The following is an 18229-nucleotide window of genomic DNA, read 5'->3' as shown; positions in this document are numbered from 1 at the left end:
CTGCAGAATATTACATTTGTTTGGACAGATATTAATTGTTTTTACTTAGATCTTTGAATTATAGCTTTGAACTTGATGCTCTATCGATCACTCAAAAACTTGGAATATTCTCAATGTTACCAAAGGGAAATAAACCCAGGAATTCCTTAAGAACTGGAGACCAATATATCTCCTCACTGTTTCTTACAAAATATTATCGACTTGTCTTGCCAATAGAATGAAGAAAGTTCTTGATAAATTAATTCATAAAAATCAGAAAGGATTCCTTTCTGGTAGAAATATTGGTGAAAATACTCGATTGTTGTATGGTATCATGTACTATACAGAACAACAAAACATATCAGGAACATTATTATTAATAAATTTCGAAAAGGCATTTGATTCTGTGGCCTGGCAATTTATGTTTTAAATTTGTTTTAACTTTGGTCTGAATTTATCAATTGGATAAAATTTTTATATCATGATGCAAAGCTTTGTGTACTGCAAAATGGTTTTTGTCAAGTTTCTTCAATATAGGAAGGGGTTGCCGACAAGGTGATCCTATCTCTTCATATATTTTTGTTTTGTGTGTAGAAATTATGGGTATCCTAATTAGATCAAATAGAGATATGAAAGGTATCAAGATATTTAACAAAGAGTACAAATTATTTCAGTATGCTGATGACACAGGAATATTTTTAAATGGCAGTGAAAAAGCTTTTTAGAAAATTTTGGATCTTCTTGACCAATTCTCTAAATACTCTGGTTTAACTCCTAACTTTGATAAAACAAAGACAGCTTGGATAGGTTCAACTAAAAACTCTTTGAACAGATTCTGTGAGGATTGGAATCTTGATTGGACAAACCAACCTTTCAATGTACTAGGAATTAATGTTTAGCATCAACCTGATGGCAATGCCTGAACTAAACTACAGAGCCAAACTTTATGAAACTAATAATTCTCTAAAACATTGGCAAAAAAGAAGAATAAGTTTAATCAGGTAAAATTACTGTGATAAAGTCACTTATCATTCCCAAACTAACACATCTATTTACAAGCATTCCAAAACCTGACGATAATTTTTTGAAAGAATTGGAGAATATTTGCTTTAAATTTGTATGGAATTCTAGAGATAGAGTTGCCAGGAGTCCAATTGTGCAACAAAGATGGTGGATGTAGAATGACACATATTTCTTCATTTATAAAATCCTTGAAATTAACTTGGATACGTAGAATTGTCAACTCGGATGTCAGATGGAAAACATTACTGTTAGATGTATGTGACATAAATATGTTGTTAGTGTTGGGAGACAAATATTATATAAACCTTTCACGGAAATGCAAAAATCCATTCTGGAAAGAAGTATTTTCAACCTTTGTGGAGTATATTAGAAACATTGAGATTAAGCCACATGATCCAATGAAAATGCCAATCTGGTATAATACCAGTATCAAAGTGAATAATACCCCAGTTTTTTGTTATCAAACTTGGTTTGATAAAGGAGTAAGATATCTGTCGGACTTGATTTGTAAAAATAATAACTGCTTGTATTCTTATGAAGAGTTTTGCAGAATATATGATTTTCCCAACCTCATACACTCTCTTACGGGCTGAGACAAACTATTAGAAATATATGGTCTGAGTTTAGTCAAAACCACACCATAGTCGACTTTGCATATCCTTTTATTCCAATTTATTTGGAAGCTATCATAAAAAAAATACCAAGAAAGGCTGTAGAGATATGTACGACATTTTTATTTCTAGACTCAAGTTTAATACAAAGTACATTGAATTGAATTTATTTTTACCGTCAGGTATATAAAATATTATATCTCGCGACCTTTCAGTGATTATTGTACGTTTGTTACATTTTCAACATACTGTCATGTATGTAACTGTTTAAAAGTATGTCATTTTAGACCAGATCATCCTTGGTGAATCTATATATGCTTCTCATTCATAATACATATTATCAATGGTCCAATGTATATGTCAATGTATGTCTGCGCCTTTTAATTTTCAAATATTTATCATTTAGATCTAATTCCTTTTTCTTTTTCATTGTACTCTTTATTATTTTGGAGGAAATAACGAATATTGGATGAATAAATGAAAGGTATAACGGTATAAAATAACAAAAGATTATTTTTTAGTTTGATTTAGTTGATCATGATGTTTACAAAGTTACCCCAGAGACCTATATACTAATTAGTATATAGGTCTCTGGTTACCCTAAGATCGAGCAATAAGATATCCTCAAATCATGTAAAATAGCTCTTAATTATTTGTCAAAAGATAAATCAGTGTATTATCTATTGAGTATTTTTTTCATAAATAGACGCACCTTAAATTTGTCGTCGTCATTAATGTCAATAATATTATAAAAGCCTGTGTATTTAATGGATAATTATGCCTTTAAATAACATACAATGTAAGACACATGGCATTTCACAGAAAATATATTAAAATTGTACATTTTGGTACACATGCACCGACTGACTAAGGGTAGATAACTCTAATATCTTATCCCGTAATTCATCAAATGTCATTCAACATGGCGTCTGCCTGCGCCTTGGAATGGGTTCCAGATTCCTTATACAACACAGCAGTTTCGGCCATTGTAGCTTCGTATTATCGATATAAAAGGGAAGTTAAGGCACTACCAGAGAACGTCCAGTTTGATATTTACTACAAGGTATGACTGGAAGCTCTGATTTTAACAGAGAAACAAAAAAACGTATCGCCGTTTTCGTCAGCAAATTTCGACGAAACGTCATGATCAGCTGGATCATGAATCATTCCTACGTGTAGGAATTTGGGTTTTAACATATTTATTTCTATCAAGCATGTGTTCATTCATCTGGCAGATTACATATTATCAAGTGTACATTCCTAGATATTTCGGGCTAAAAATAGGCCAAATTATCAGTACATGTCAAATTGTTGTAAACAAACATTGTCTCAATTTTGTTGGCAGTTTTTTTTATGTGAATGCTACCTTTTTGATTTATTTTTCCTACTGAATGTATTTTTTATAGATTTAATATGAACGTAATATAATCCATATTAGTCTGTCATAGCATGGATCCGGACATCAGTCCATGACCATCTATATATAGACAATCTCCCCACATGCCTCCCCTTACCAATATTGGCAGGAGATACATGTAGCTATACAGTACACAGGGTGCATGCCTATTAGCGTGATCGTCTGACGGACGTTTTACCATGACATAAAATGGCCCTGGATATTGAAAAGTCAGTATTAATTTACATGTGGCCAGATGCATTTGTTTTTATGTCGCTGAAAAGACACCCAAGAAAATGCTTGCAATATTCTGCACCATTTTACGTCATGGCCTGCCAACTGATCATGAGCTAAAGGAGATTTACCTAGCGCAAAGCTAGAAGACGAACATATCACTATATTTACAATATTGAATCCTACCAAACGACCCACCCCCCCACCCTTTTTCAAATGTGTTCCACCCCCGAACTCATATCAACCCAGGTTCTATCTCCAACGAAGCCTCCCATTCTCCTATAACGGCACCAAATGTAACAGGACAGAGAGTAGTGTGACACTACTGGGGCCCTAATTGGCTTATACTAGTCGGCCGCTTTACAGACATAAAAGAAAAATTTCCTCTGGCGCAAATTTAGAAGGCGACTATCACTATATACAATACAGACCTGCCACACTAGCTGCATGTATTCATAATGTTATATTTTTTTAGCAGTCTATTTCTTGGGGTCTCTAGGTAAAAATCACTCAAACACTGCCATTTATAAACAAAGAGGGCCTTAATCCAGGGAGACAACCTGTATGTGAAGATGTGACCAAGTACAAATTTGGAGATTTACAGCTCAATAGAAAGCATATACTATGTTCATGAACTAAAACACATCCAACACTGTCAAAACATGTACAGGAGTGACAAAGCCCCCAAATGTATGTGTGTGCACTGACCAATATGGTCAATCTAATTATAATTACATATTTTATTACGTATTGTATATTGATATAGATACAATCTATAATGAAAGCACAGCTGAGCAGGCATACTATTACTCTGCACTTTAAGAAAAACGAAATTTGAAAATAAACAACTTTAGGCATTAACTATTGTATTACTGTCATTACATGTCATAACGACACTACTACAATAATGAGACGGTTTGACTAGGTTACAATGCACAATATTGTCAGATTGTAATGTATACATTGTACCATGTCAAGTAGAATGGTATCAAAGTTTAAAACAAATAAATTTTCTTGTCATTAGCTTCCATTACATTAATGATCGTCCCCTCATATTTAGCTATATGATACAGCTAGATTGCTGGGCCAGTCAACAGTGACCATGACCAGGCTCTGTATTAATGTAGCTTATGATAGCCTGTGTTTTCTCTGGCCCTGACACCAGACTAGAGATTCTGACAGATACAGGGTAATGTAGTTGTCTGGCATCAGGGTCCTACACCATGACTGACATTTATATCTGTCAGAATGCCTTAAATCAGGGTGTGGACCAGCGGAAACTCGGACTAGTAGCTCAACTGTCTGGAGCATCTACTTTAGAGTTTGAAGTACAGTTCAAATCAAGTTCTGGTCATTGCATTTCCCCTCCTGCTTATACCCATCGAGGCTGGCAACAGAATCTCAGGTGTATTGTAATGGTTAAATAATTTACTGAGCATTTATAATATATATAATTACAATGTGGTAGAATGGACCTGTATAAATCCCAGTGGTAGGACACATACAGAATGTATTCATACATCAACTGCTTGTTACACAAAGGTGCAAAATAGCACACAGAATAGAAATACATGAATGTATATGTAATACCAACACCAAACAAATTAAATGATAAAAATGTTAATCTCGTAAGTAACAGAAAGTTACATACCAAATACAGACTTGAAGTATGGTAGGCTAAAATGTCTTTGGGATGCAATCATTTATTTATTCCCTTTAATTGAAATTTAACAGATCAAGAGAGAAGCTTTTGGAGAATGATGTGTTAATAGAGTAAATATGTAACTTTCATTAATTAATGTATAATTTACAAGAATAATTAAACCTATTCATATCTTCAGTCAAGCATTATTGCCCTTTTGTTGGAAGTGTAGCAACTTTGATTTCTTTTATTTGCTTTATTTCTTCTTTGATATTTGATTTATTTTGATTTTTTGACTTATATAATCTTTCATATTCTATCTTTTAATCTCTTTTTGTTTGTTTTTCAGCTCTACAACAAAGGCCAGCTATGTCAGTTAGGAATGGATTTTTCAGATCTAGACACATTTTCAAAGGTGCTGAAGATAATAGACAAAAGGTATTTAAAACCAAATCAATATTTATCCTTGACTTCATATAGCTAGTAATCACCTCTACAAAAAAACAACAACAGGATCATGTGTAAGCTTAAATTTGTAGTTGCCTATAAGAATATACAGCACTTCATGTTAAAAAATTACGTAATATACAGTAAAATGATTCTAATTTTTGATATACATTTGTACAATGTTATTACACAACGAAAGTAAAAGTTTCCTATATGTTGGGTCATTTTCTTCTATATACTACCTGCTCATGTTGCTACATGTAAACGTTTGTCATATAATTATTGTGAGTATTATACCATCCTGGACCAGCCTTATGCTTACATAACATAGACAGGTCAATTTATATAATGTAATATCAGCTAATGAAATTACTTAAATTTCCAGACACTTGCTGCACCACAGTTTTCAGGCATTAATGGACCACTGTGTACGTTTGTCTGACATTCTGGCTGATGCATTCACAGTTCAGTTAATGCCATCCTCCTGTCCAGACACAGTCTCTAGAGATAGAGCTATTCAGTTTGGTCTCTCATTAGGTAAGATGATGACTTTAATACTGTAACAGTTTTGCTTTGCACTTTCTTTGAATAAAATTTTAAATATGTGTCATATACAATAAAGTGTAAGTATTTGGTCATCTAAAAATCAGTGGATCTGACCTCAGTACACCAGTACATACATGTACATACACAAAGCTGCTACTGTATATGAATGGCCTTCATTTCTAAATTTGTATAAAATGTATTGTACTCTTATTTAGTTAGTAGGTAACAAATTATCAATTTATGAGAAAATGCATGCAAACATATTTTTTGTCATCCTTTTAGGTGGCTTTTTGAGCGATGCTGGCTGGTTTTACGCAAGTGAGAAAGTATTCAAGGGTTGTCTCCTTTTGTGTCAAATGGATGATGTCACATCTAGTCTTCTTAAAGCATTGGACTGTAGTGTAAGGTAAGACCAATGTTCAGTGTTAAATACATACAATTTATATCTGTACATAACTAATTATGCCGAGTGATTTTATTTAAAGATTGTACATGTAAACCAGCATGGAATCTTTTTATTTACATTTTCAAAGAAACTCACTCAAGATGCCTTGAAAATTGTAAATTATTGTTTGACAAAACAGGAATTTAACTTTTGATTTTTTTATGATTCTCTGTATTTATTGTCTTATCCTGATGATTCACCTTTATTATACAGATTACTACATGTTCAGAATGCCAATTGTAAGTACAAAGAGGCAGAGATCACTCGTTCTGTGGCTTGTCAGTGTCTGGAAATCCTACACGAGAGGAATGTCCCTGTCAACACCTCGTCATTTCATACTGAGTGTTGTGCTCTGCTTTTCGCAGAAAGCCTTTATGATGAGGTACAATATTAAAATATAATTGAAGCTGCATTTGAATTTACAATACACTCTTCATTCCTAATACTGCATTGGGAAGGCAGAACACCCAACTTTATATAAAGTTATGTCCCTTTGTTCAGTCTTCATCGACATTTGGTTGGAAGTGAAGAACTATGGATAGTCACAATATTCAGCTATTTTAAAATCTCATTTGAAAGAAATTTAAACAAATTTTATATTCACTGACTTAGCATCAGTTAGTCTGGGTTGACAGCTAAATTTGTGTAATGTAACCTTTTCCTTAAGTGTAATATCTTAAATCTCCATAAAATTCTATTTACACTATTCATGGTACACTTGTATATTAATTAATATGTAATCTTTAAGTTTTACAAACATTTGCAAAATCTATTTTTTTTCTACTCCAGGCAATCAAATATTGTAGCAGAGCTGTTAAAGGACTTTCTGCATCATTACCTCATAAGGTAGGAAAATTAAGACAGCAATAGTAATGTTGCTTTGGATGATAATTAATAAATCTTTTGAATTAGAATTTTCAAACGACTAATTAATGTTTGTTCTTACATGGATTTAATCACACTTTGTCCTTTATTAGTTATAGTTATGTGGAGTTTTTTAATGGATCAGTGACTAGGGTCACAAAAATAATCAGTTCTAGAGAAATCAATCACAACTTTAAGGATATCAAGAGGTCATTGGTAATGCAGAATATTATTCTTTGATTGTAACATTATAATAATACACCTTTTTTTCTTCTCAGACGGTGGTAGACGTATTACGACAGTGTTCAAAGGTAGCCAAATTCATGATCTTGAGTTGTTGTACTTGTTAACCTGTTATTAATGAATAATAAATGTTTTACTAAGAGTTTAGCAGCCCTTGCATATGCATTATCAGTGTTAGAGGTTTGACTGTTGTAATCATAAATGTACATATACATAATGATGTTGAAATGACTAAAAAGTGAACAGAACGTAGGAGTCATAACATTCTATGTGAAACAATTTTTTTTTAAACCCTGAAAACAACTCATTAAGATTGGATAATTTAGATAAAGAATATGTGTAACATTATGGCAGTAGCTGTATCAGAAATTTGCTTTGAAATTGATCACAGCAATTATAAAACATTCCTTTCCAGGCATGTGTTGTCAAAAGAGAATTCAATAAAGCAGAAACACTAATCAAGCATGCAGTGCACTATGCCAGGTAATATCAAAACATTATGGTAAATCTGCAATTTGACATTATATATTTCTTTTCATTCAGGAAATTCAATATCTTTTTATAACATAATTAAAAGTATGATGTTTTTGCCATAGATAGATAATTATTATCTTCTCACGAAATGAAGAAATTTTGTTTCATATTTGACTTAATATCTTACAATAAGGAAAGATAATTGAGGAAAAAAATCAACGTTATTTTTGTGTAAAATTATATAACATCATTCTGAAAAACAAATTATATATTTGTACTCCACGTATGTTTTGTAAACCGACAGGACAATGTTTGGAGGACAGCATCCTAAATACTCGGATGCACTACTCGACTATGGATTCTACCTTTTAAATGTCGACTCTATCACAGCAGCAGTACAAGTTTATCAGGTATGTATATAGTGTGTTGTATTTGTCTTTAAGGTTAAGTGATTACTATATTGTGGCCTGATCTGAAGGTCTTTGGGAGAAATCCTCAACCAAAACATTTATGAAATGTCTTCTATCGTGATTGATATTTTTGGTTATTGACTTTGATATTCATTTCATGGTGAATAGGAAGTCGACATGTAGCTAACACAATCATCTAAATGATGTGAGGTCTTCGAAAGTATATAACTAGTAACACTTATCAAACATTGCTTTTAAATGTTCATGTGGGTGAAAAAATATTAATTTGTCTGCATATTTGAACATGTACTGACTTAGAACATACAGTGTGTCTGTTAGCCTTTAGGGACAGTTCACATCAGCTTTACATGCCAAAATTATCATTCTATGTTAAGTGTCTCTGTCATACACAAGAATTTCTTTGTTAAACCAGCAGAAGTGATAATAAGCATTATATAACTTAAATATTTCAGATGGCTCTAGATATACGGCAGTCTGTGTTTGGTGGAAATAACCTTTATGTAGCAATTGCCCATGAAGACCTGGCCTACGCTTCCTACGTACAAGAGTACAGTTCAGGCAACTTTAAAAATGCAAGGTAATGTACACAGTGGATTAACAACATGTCTGTCAATAATGAAGGAGTGGAAGCCAGATAAGTTAGTTAAAAAGGGTTTATTTGTCATCAGTATCAGTGTCATCAATAAATTATGTAGACTTGGAGAAGCAGCTAAATTTGGTGTACAGTTACATCATAAAACGTTATTAAGTCAGAAATTGAAAAAAAAAAAAGTTAGTTCATAGGTCTAGCTGAAAAATATTTGATGTTATTGAATTTGAAACTTACAATTTGGAAGCCAAAATGTACTGTTGGTACGAGAATGATAATTATACATTTCAATTCATTGTGCAATATCCTATTTAACGAATATTCATGTATAATTTGTGGACTTGAATAAAGAAACATGAAATTAAAAAAGTCTATCACTGATATACAAATACACATACAAAGGATCCTTTAAAGATGAGATATCAGGTTAACACTTCCACCTCTATTCTATAACGCTGTTTGCCTTTCTAGGGATCATGCTGACAAAGCCATAGAAATTCTCGGCCATATTTTACCACAGGAACATTTATTATTATCATCATCAAAACGTGTGAAAGGTAAGCCACAATTTACTTTATATTAAAAACTACTAGATGAGCTTTCTGTACATGACTGTATTTTGATACAGATTTAGCAACTCATCTACATAAATTAATGTAGCGAGAATGGACATGTAGGTGAATAATCAAACTGATTATTGTATTTACTGTTTAAAATTAAATGAATTCTATACACAGGAATGTAACTCCTTTAGTATAGAATGATTGATTAATGTTTACTTGTTAATGAGTAACTATGTACTTACCTGAAATCTCTATGGTGTGTGTATAAAGCTTGTGATACATTGGTTAGGTCTGACATTGGTTAGGTCTGAAATTGGTTAGGTCTGAAATTGGTTTGGTCTGACATTGGTTAGGTCTGACATTGGTTAGGTCTGACATTGGTTTGGTCTGACATTGATTTGGTCTGACATTGATTTGGTCTGGCATAAGTTAAGTTTAGCATTGGTTAGGTCTGACATTGGTTAGGTCTGACATTGGTTTGGTCTGGCATTGTTTGCATTGGTTAGGTCTGACATTGGTTAGGTCTGTCTGACATTGGTTAGGTCTGACATTGGTTAGTTAGGTCTCACATCGGTTAGGTCTGACATTGGTTAGGTCTGACATTGGTTAGGTCTGACATTGGTTGGTTAGGTCTGACATTGGTTGGTTAGGTCTCACATCGGTTAGGTCTGGCATTGGTTAGGTCTGACATTGGTTAGGTTTGGTTAGGTCTGACATTGGTTAGGTTTGGTTAGGTCTGACATTGGTTAGGTTTGGTTAGGTCTGACATTGGTTAGGTCTGACATTGGTTAGGTTTGGTTAGGTCTGACATTGGTTAGGTTTGGTTAGGTCTGACATTTGTTAGGTCTGACATTTGTTAGGTTTGGTTAGGTCTGACATTGGTTAGGTTTGGTTAGGTCTGACATTTGTTAGGTTTGGTTAGGTCTGACATTGGTTATGTCTGACATTGGTTAGGTTTGGTTAGCGCTGACATTGGTTAGGTTTGGTTAGGTCTGACATTTGTTAGGTTTGGTTAGGTCTGACATTGGTTAGGTCTGACATTGGTTAGTTAGGTCTGACATTGGTTAGTTAGGTCTGACATTGGTTAGCTAGGGCTGACATTGGTTAGGTTTGGTTAGTTCTGACATTGGTTATGTCTGACATTGGTTTGGTCTGACATTGTTTACATTGGTTAGGTCTGACATTGGTTAGTTAGGTCTGACATTTGTTAGTTAGGTCTGACATTGGTTAGGTCTCACATCGGTTAGGTCTGACATTGGTCAGTTAGGTCTCACATCGGTTAGGTCTCACATCGGTTAGGTTTGGTTAGCGCTGACATTGGTTAGGTCTCACATCGGTTAGGTCTGACATTGGTTAGTTAGGTCTGACATTGGTTAGTTAGGTCTGACATTGGTTAGGTCTCACATCGGTTAGGTCTGACATTGGTTAGGTTTGGTTAGGTCTGACATTGGTTAGGTCTGACATTGGTTAGGTTTGGTTAGCGCTGACATTGGTTAGCTCCAACATTTCTAGGCTTTAAAACAGGTGTATTTATTTGGCTGACTGGTAAATCTATGTTCCTGTAGCCCTCATCCTGGAGGAGATTGCTATTGACAGCCATGACAAGGAGGAGGAAAACCGTATGTTATTAGAATCTCAGGACCTGCACCTCCAATCCCTAGCTCTGGCCAAGGCAGCATTTGGGGAAAACAATGTCCAGACTGCCAAGCACTATGGGAACCTAGGACGCCTGTACCAGTCCATGAGGAGATATGATGTATGTCAGCACTAAATTTACTCTTTAAACTACATATATGAGATATTTCCTTGAAATCTCTTTCTAATGAAATTTAAATCTTATATTAGAAAACCTTGATTTATTCAGAAAGTATCATTTAACACAGATAAGCAAGCTTATTCTGTTTTAAAGATGGTATGGAATCTGTGATCATAATAACATGTAAACAATTAAATGTTTTTTGCCATAGCTTGTTACCAATTTAAGCATCCCTGAAAAATGTGTTTAATTTTGTATAACAGGAAGCACAGGAAATGCATTTAAAAGCCATAGAGATCAAAGAGAGGCTGCTGGGTACTGATGATTATGAGGTTGCTCTGTCTGTGGGACACCTAGCGTCTCTCTATAACTACGACATGCGGAAATATGACGAAGCAGAGAAGCTCTATCTACGATCTATAGCAATAGGTTAGTAGCAAGAAGCATTTGTTGTGCAGACATACTTTCCCAGTTTCCAGGTTTAATGTGTGATAGCAATACCTGTTTTTTCAAGAATGCATTCCAAGCATAAACCCAGAAAATAGCTGTTGATATTTTTATCAGCGATAGACCCATGCCAGTAACAAGCCCATTAATGAATTAATTAATGTATTAATGTATTTGCAGGTAAAAAATTATTTGGTGAAGGATACAGTGGGTTAGAGTATGATTACAGAGGCCTGCTCAGGCTATACAGGACTACTGACAATCACAGTATGGCTGATATGTATGCCAGTATCCTTCAGCAGTGGAATCAAATCCGGGATCGCAACAATGCAAAGGAAGTGCGACCTCTGGATTTCCAGGTGTTTGACAATTTACAAGATCTTGTGCAAGACTGTGTGGCTAAAATGGGCTGAGCAAGCATTCATCTCTGGTCCTGGTGATAATGTCTAAATGTGTGTGATGTTGTACAGGCTTGTTCAACAGAAACTGGCTGTGTTCCTGTTTTCACTGCCACATTTTCAGCTGATCTAGCAAAGTGCAAAAAACAAAAGTGCAAAAAAAAATCCAACTACTGAATACAGATTTGTGGATATTATGTGTGTATACTGAGAACTGCTTACAAGGCGTTCTCATTTTATGGGAGAAAAACTGAATTATTTTTTTGTTTTATAGATGTCAATTTGATAGTAAGAACACTTCTTTAATAGGGCAATGATCTTGATATCATCCAGAGATGAAGGAATTCTTAATCTGATCACAATATACCTTGTAGAAAATATCTTGTTGATTAAGAAGGAACTATAAATGTGAAATGTATGAAAAACGTTTTACAGTTTGTTGTTTATAAATCGAAAGCATAACTGTACAGTGAAACTACAAATAATCACAAAAGGATTTACAGGTATAAAAGGATGTGAAACAATATGGATGTGAAGTAATTATAGTGATATCTCCCTGGAAAGTGTCATGGTGCCATTGATGCTTTGAACTATAGGTCTGATAGAGAAAAGTATTTGTACTGGTATTGTGTTGTGTTACATGTCTGCTGTTTGTTATGGTGGGTTTCTTTTTGGACATTTGTTTTTGTGTTTGGACTTCATGTATTGTCTTATAATGATAGAAAAGAGGGAGTAGAGCCGCCAACACTGGTTGTCTACAGAGATGGATACAGGGCTCCTAGGGCCTCCTACCTGGACACCCAAAGGTATGCACATGACTACTCACCCAGTCTTATAATGATAATGTTATACAGTATTTTACTACTTATGTTGGACTGCATCCTCGATACTCCAGGCATGGACTTGACATGTTCCTATATAAGCTACGACCCAGAATGAAAAATTAGCCCCAGGGTCCGACCCCTAGATCACTTAACCTCAGGGTATGATCATTTAAGCAAGGGTTTGACTCCTACTTAACTTATTACTCCAGGGGCTACATTTTCTTTCACTCTCTGCACCCCTGGAATATGTCATGGCAAAATTGAAAGCGCACAACTAGCCATTTGATTTGTGTCAAGAAAAAATATCTGACCTATCGATAAGCTGATACATTTTTTTTTACCATCTCAGAGGAGCGACAAGTTCAAAGCTAGTCAATTTAAAGATATGCAGACCTAAAGATTTAAATGATGTACTTCAAAGGATAAAACCTTTTTGTTTCGTCCGCAAGGTGGCGGTTATGTGGCCTTCACATTTGATGTATTCCAGGGGTACATTGTACAGAGGGCGACAGTGAACATAACTAACCCCTGGAGTACTGAGGATGACTGAAGAGCTAACAGTCAACCAGTCAGATCTGAGAGTGGTTAGTACTTTATGGGTGTAGTTTGTATATAACAGGTGTACATACATACAGATGCAGATTGAGGAAGTGAGAATACTGTGTCTACTGTGTATTTTTGAGGAGTAAATTAAGTGTTGGTAGAGGGGATGTACAAATTTTGGCGATCCTTTCAATAGTCATGTAATTAAAGTTATATTTTGCATTGTAGATACACTGTTGTACGAAATGATTCTAACAATGCTGTGTCAGTTATCAGCTTCAGGGAAGCTAGGTGATATACTTTGAATTAAACAATGTATGCGGAAAAATGATGAAATTTTCACTTTGGAAAGAAAATTAACAAAAGCTGTAATTGATGAAGGACTGAAGATTAAATTTAACAATTAGAAGTCTTGTACAATGTATATAGAAAAAATGCATTTATTTTTTGGGTGGTTGGTGTGGTGACTTAGGAAGAAAAGTGATTAATATTCAATAGTGACTGATGTGTTAATTACAATTCAGTTCAGGAGCAGAGCACATCAGAGGTAAGGTACAAATGGCAGACCAAAAACTTGAGATTAATGTTGATCACGAAATAGTAATCAATGATATCATCAACATTATTGTAAGAGATTGTATCTACTAACATCATGTTTGTATTGTAATTAATTAAAGCCATTGCCTTTCCTATTACATTTTTGTACTTTGGAAATGCAAACTAATTGAAAGAAATATTCATTATTAATAAAGCAGCTCCATTTTCACATATTGTTAGGTTTCCTGAAAACAGCTATTTATATAATTAAGCACCATCAAATCAATGTTTTATATTAAAATGTTGTTAAAATATCAGCACCTTCCATCACCCTTTTCATTAAATCATATGAAACAGGTGCTAGGTCTATCCAGCGTTGAATCTGTAAATATAATTTGTATAATGTGTGCTGACACTTGTTTTGATCGAGAGTGAACTCCACAGGAATAATGACCTTGGTCTCAAAAAATTGTTCGTTAAATAGATAAATTAGTCTTGTGACTTTTCTAAGGAATCGGGTACAGTAATTTGATACTTACAATCATGGTACATTATAACATAACAAAAGTTACTGTATCATTAATAAAATCATATGGTCAAAATGTTTTTCTAGATGTTGAGAGTCTTCTGGGAGTTACAAATGAACGTTTCTTTCTTAAACTGCACGTCAAAATGTTATACAGTATGACTGGTAAAGTTAATGTAAATCCACCTTTAATTTCAAAGTAAAGTGACAAAGCTTTACTTATCTCTACCTGTGTAAATCTCCTAGCCTGAATAATACATTAAATTAATCATGTAAAAACAGAGGTTTTGGTCATAGTTAGCCTTAAAAACCCTACTGGCCTTAAACACCCAACTAGCAATATTTGTAAGAATAAAATCTGCAAGAAGACTCATTATATCTGGAGTTAAAAAGTAAGTTAAGAAAAGATGGTACATACACATTTTTTTCTTTTCTTATATTCTGTTCGAAGATGAAGTTTATTGTGAAGAAGAAACAAAACAAAATTAAATGTTTCTTTTCAGATGATTTTTGGTTTTTTTACAAAGCATTCTTTTAAGATTTATAAAGGTCACAATGACACCTTTTTTGAGTGTGTTTTTGTATGTAAACGTCATGATATTGTACATAGTGCAGTTTTACAGTAAACAGAAAACATGCTTGTATTATGAGCCTCTGCCTGTGCATCACAACAATGTTATATTGATTTACCACACAAACATTCAGTGTACATTGTATGTATTCAATATTTAGAGTGCTAATATTGTACACATTTTAAATGGCTAAAAATTCTTTTAGCTAGTCGTTATAATCATTCATGAGATATCCTTTAAATACATAATGATAAAGCCTGTGATTTATTTTGTTTCCCCATTTTTGTTGCTATGGTTACAATATGTTGCCATGTTGTTGTTTGTTAAGTGTGTTAATGCCTAGTATATATACATGTGATAAATAAATGCTAAATTAATTATAAGTTATGATTCCTATTCTTGCCAAAAGAATATGGGTTACAACAGCAGAGCTCAAAACATATATCGTAATTTTGTTATCTTAAGTTTTATATTGTTGACAAGAGGTTTGTCTTTAAGTTACTGTAGAATAGAAGACTCATTATTGTCAGTGGTGTTCATCAGGATCAGTAATAATAAATCATATTGATATTGAAAAGTTTTAAACAAGAATTTGATCAAAGTCCAATCAGGATGTTATCACGTTGCATAATAGAACAAATCAAACATTGTTTCTTTGTTTATAATTCAAAAATCTACATTTAATCCCCAATACATAATAATTTTGATAGATAAATATATAGTATAAACACTGGTTCGACCATTGGTATTGAGGGACATGCATGCAATGTAGCTATGTATAGTATGCACGTCAGTATGTATGTCACTGGTATTAATTATTCAGCAAACTTGACATTAATGTAAAATTCAGACTTCATTCACATTATAGATTCATTAAGTATTTTTATGATACTTACAAGGTAATGTATTAGTTTTTATGTCAATATTTAATAAAGGTAATATTTTTTGCAGAATATCTGTATGCATATCACGTTTTCATACATAATACATGCAAATGTGATTTCAGTTTAAACCGAACAATTATAATTCTACCATTGTCATCTGTAATGATCATATACATATTATGATAAATTACTAATTAATTAAGTCTTATGATTATGCATTTTTTTCTACTGTTCAAAATTGTACTGTTTTGTCTTTTTAAAAATAAAAAAAAAGTCTTGATCATGCGGTGGAAATTTCCTATTTCTTAATTCAATTCATACCCGGGTAATTTTATTACCAATGTCCCATCCCAATGCAAGCCACCATTGATATTTTGGTTAATATTTATTAAATAGTTAACATGGTCATAAGTCTTACAAGTATATCATATATTGTATCCCGGACAATATTTGCAAGTTGTCGGACTGTTTTCTGATGGCTATATGTTACTGTGTATTTGTTTATGCCCTAATTGATCTGTAGATAAAATATATACATACACTCATGAGTCTAGTAATAAATAATACAGACAAGATTATGTCACACTGTGTCACGTACTAATTTAAATATTTACAAGCTTGTACCAGGTAACAGATAAGTATTAATAGAATATTTATCAATGGAAATATGATTGGTTAAAAGAAATATATATCAAAAATATTTCAAAGACAAGATCTCCCATGATAAAAGTTTTCAAGAAATCGAATTGTAGAAATATTGTACTTATACCCAGCAATATACATAATGTATTATTTTCATAATTATGCTTTACATTATATTTAACAGTACATTATATTTAACAGTACATTATATACTTAACAGTACATTATATACTTAACAGTACTGTAAGTTATGTCTTCATAAATGCAATTCCCCTTGAACATTTTTTAAACAAATTGTCTCATATAATAATTGTACACAGGAAGTATGGATTCAACATTGACAATCTTACAGTTACATTTTTTATATAAAGAATTAAGACTATGTACTCTGTAAATCACGATCGCTGCACATGTCTGAATTATTGATAGCCGGATTTAGTTCTGGCTTCACTTTACACTAATACATGTACAGTGTTTAATGCTATCAGTAATTACATGTACGATCAAACTGGATAATTAGGAATTCGGATTCAGAATAACTCTCAAAAGTCTTTGCTGCATTGCAGTATATAGTAATATATATAGTCTGGTACTTGCTTTACGAAAAAATGAATACATGCTTCCTCTTAAGTCTATACTATTGTATGCAAAGTAATTATCTTATCTAATAAAACTAAAGCAGCAGGAAATATTAACCATCAGTTTCCTTTCATAGAATAACTTAAATGACCAAACTCATGTTTTCGAGAAAAAAAAACAATTTTAAAAAAAACCCCACATTGTTCAGCAAGAAAAAAACACATTGTTCAGTAAGGCATTACATCCCAATATTGTTTGTGGAAAATATGTGCCCTATATAGTTAAACTTTAAATTTCACCCTTGAATTCTAGGATGATTTAAACACGGGACAAAATAATAGTTCAGTGTATACATATCGATACCTGCAGTTTCTACATGTGGGTGAATTGATCAGCACTACAGGAAAAATGTTGAGATGATGATGTGCAGCAGATGTGTATTACAATGTTTATGTTTACAGTACTTCATTGAGAAAGTATCCTGGTTAGTCAAATGCTGTTTTTCATTTACATTTCATATATGAAAATGAAAAAAAGCTGTCGTTTATATTATATTTTTTTTTACAACATTATCTAGTGAAAGTCCTAAATAATATTGATAAAATGCATCATTACATATGTTTCTTAAAGGATCCTGTCAACCCTTTGAGGTATTATTCAAACCTTCAGACTGAAGTATGGGTTAGTCCATTTTTATTTTGTAGGGAGGAAAGTTTCTGGTGAAGACTGTATGATGATATGTTACATGTACATTGTGTATGTTGAAATTCTGTCTGATGTACAAGTTTTTTTTACTTGGATCAGATAAAATAAACTAACATTTACATGCTTCATTCATTTTGTATGTTTTTTATTCTGGAGCTTGAAAAGGCCAACAAAATGCTCGGGTATATTTAGTCATTGTTGTCGACATAAAAATTCCAAAATAGATATTGGCAACTCAAAATATCACCATGGTTACAGCAAACGTCAAAATCAGTGTAAATTTAATCTTCATGTCCAGTTTGAACTAGTTATTAACCTGGGTCTCTGGT

General features: G+C 33.1%; 1 protein-coding gene across 1 annotated transcript; it reads left to right on the top strand.

The window, feature by feature from the left end:
* The first annotated feature begins 2535 nt into the window (after positions 1 to 2535).
* On the top strand, positions 2536 to 18028 carry LOC117333143 (amyloid protein-binding protein 2-like). The gene is made up of 14 exons (XM_033892285.1): positions 2536 to 2676; positions 5235 to 5323; positions 5718 to 5869; positions 6161 to 6284; positions 6537 to 6705; positions 7113 to 7169; positions 7466 to 7498; positions 7846 to 7913; positions 8209 to 8314; positions 8788 to 8912; positions 9396 to 9481; positions 11053 to 11243; positions 11507 to 11672; positions 11871 to 18028. The coding sequence occupies exons 1-14, from the start codon at positions 2536 to 2538 to the stop codon at positions 12101 to 12103; spliced, it is 1740 nt and encodes a 579-aa protein (XP_033748176.1). The 3' UTR covers positions 12104 to 18028.
* The last annotated feature ends 201 nt before the right edge of the window (positions 18029 to 18229 follow it).

This window comes from Pecten maximus, chromosome 8, assembly GCF_902652985.1.
Source record: "Pecten maximus chromosome 8, xPecMax1.1, whole genome shotgun sequence".
NCBI classification, from domain to species: Eukaryota; Metazoa; Mollusca; class Bivalvia; order Pectinida; family Pectinidae; genus Pecten; species Pecten maximus.
This window is presented reverse-complemented; position numbering and strand designations above follow the sequence as displayed.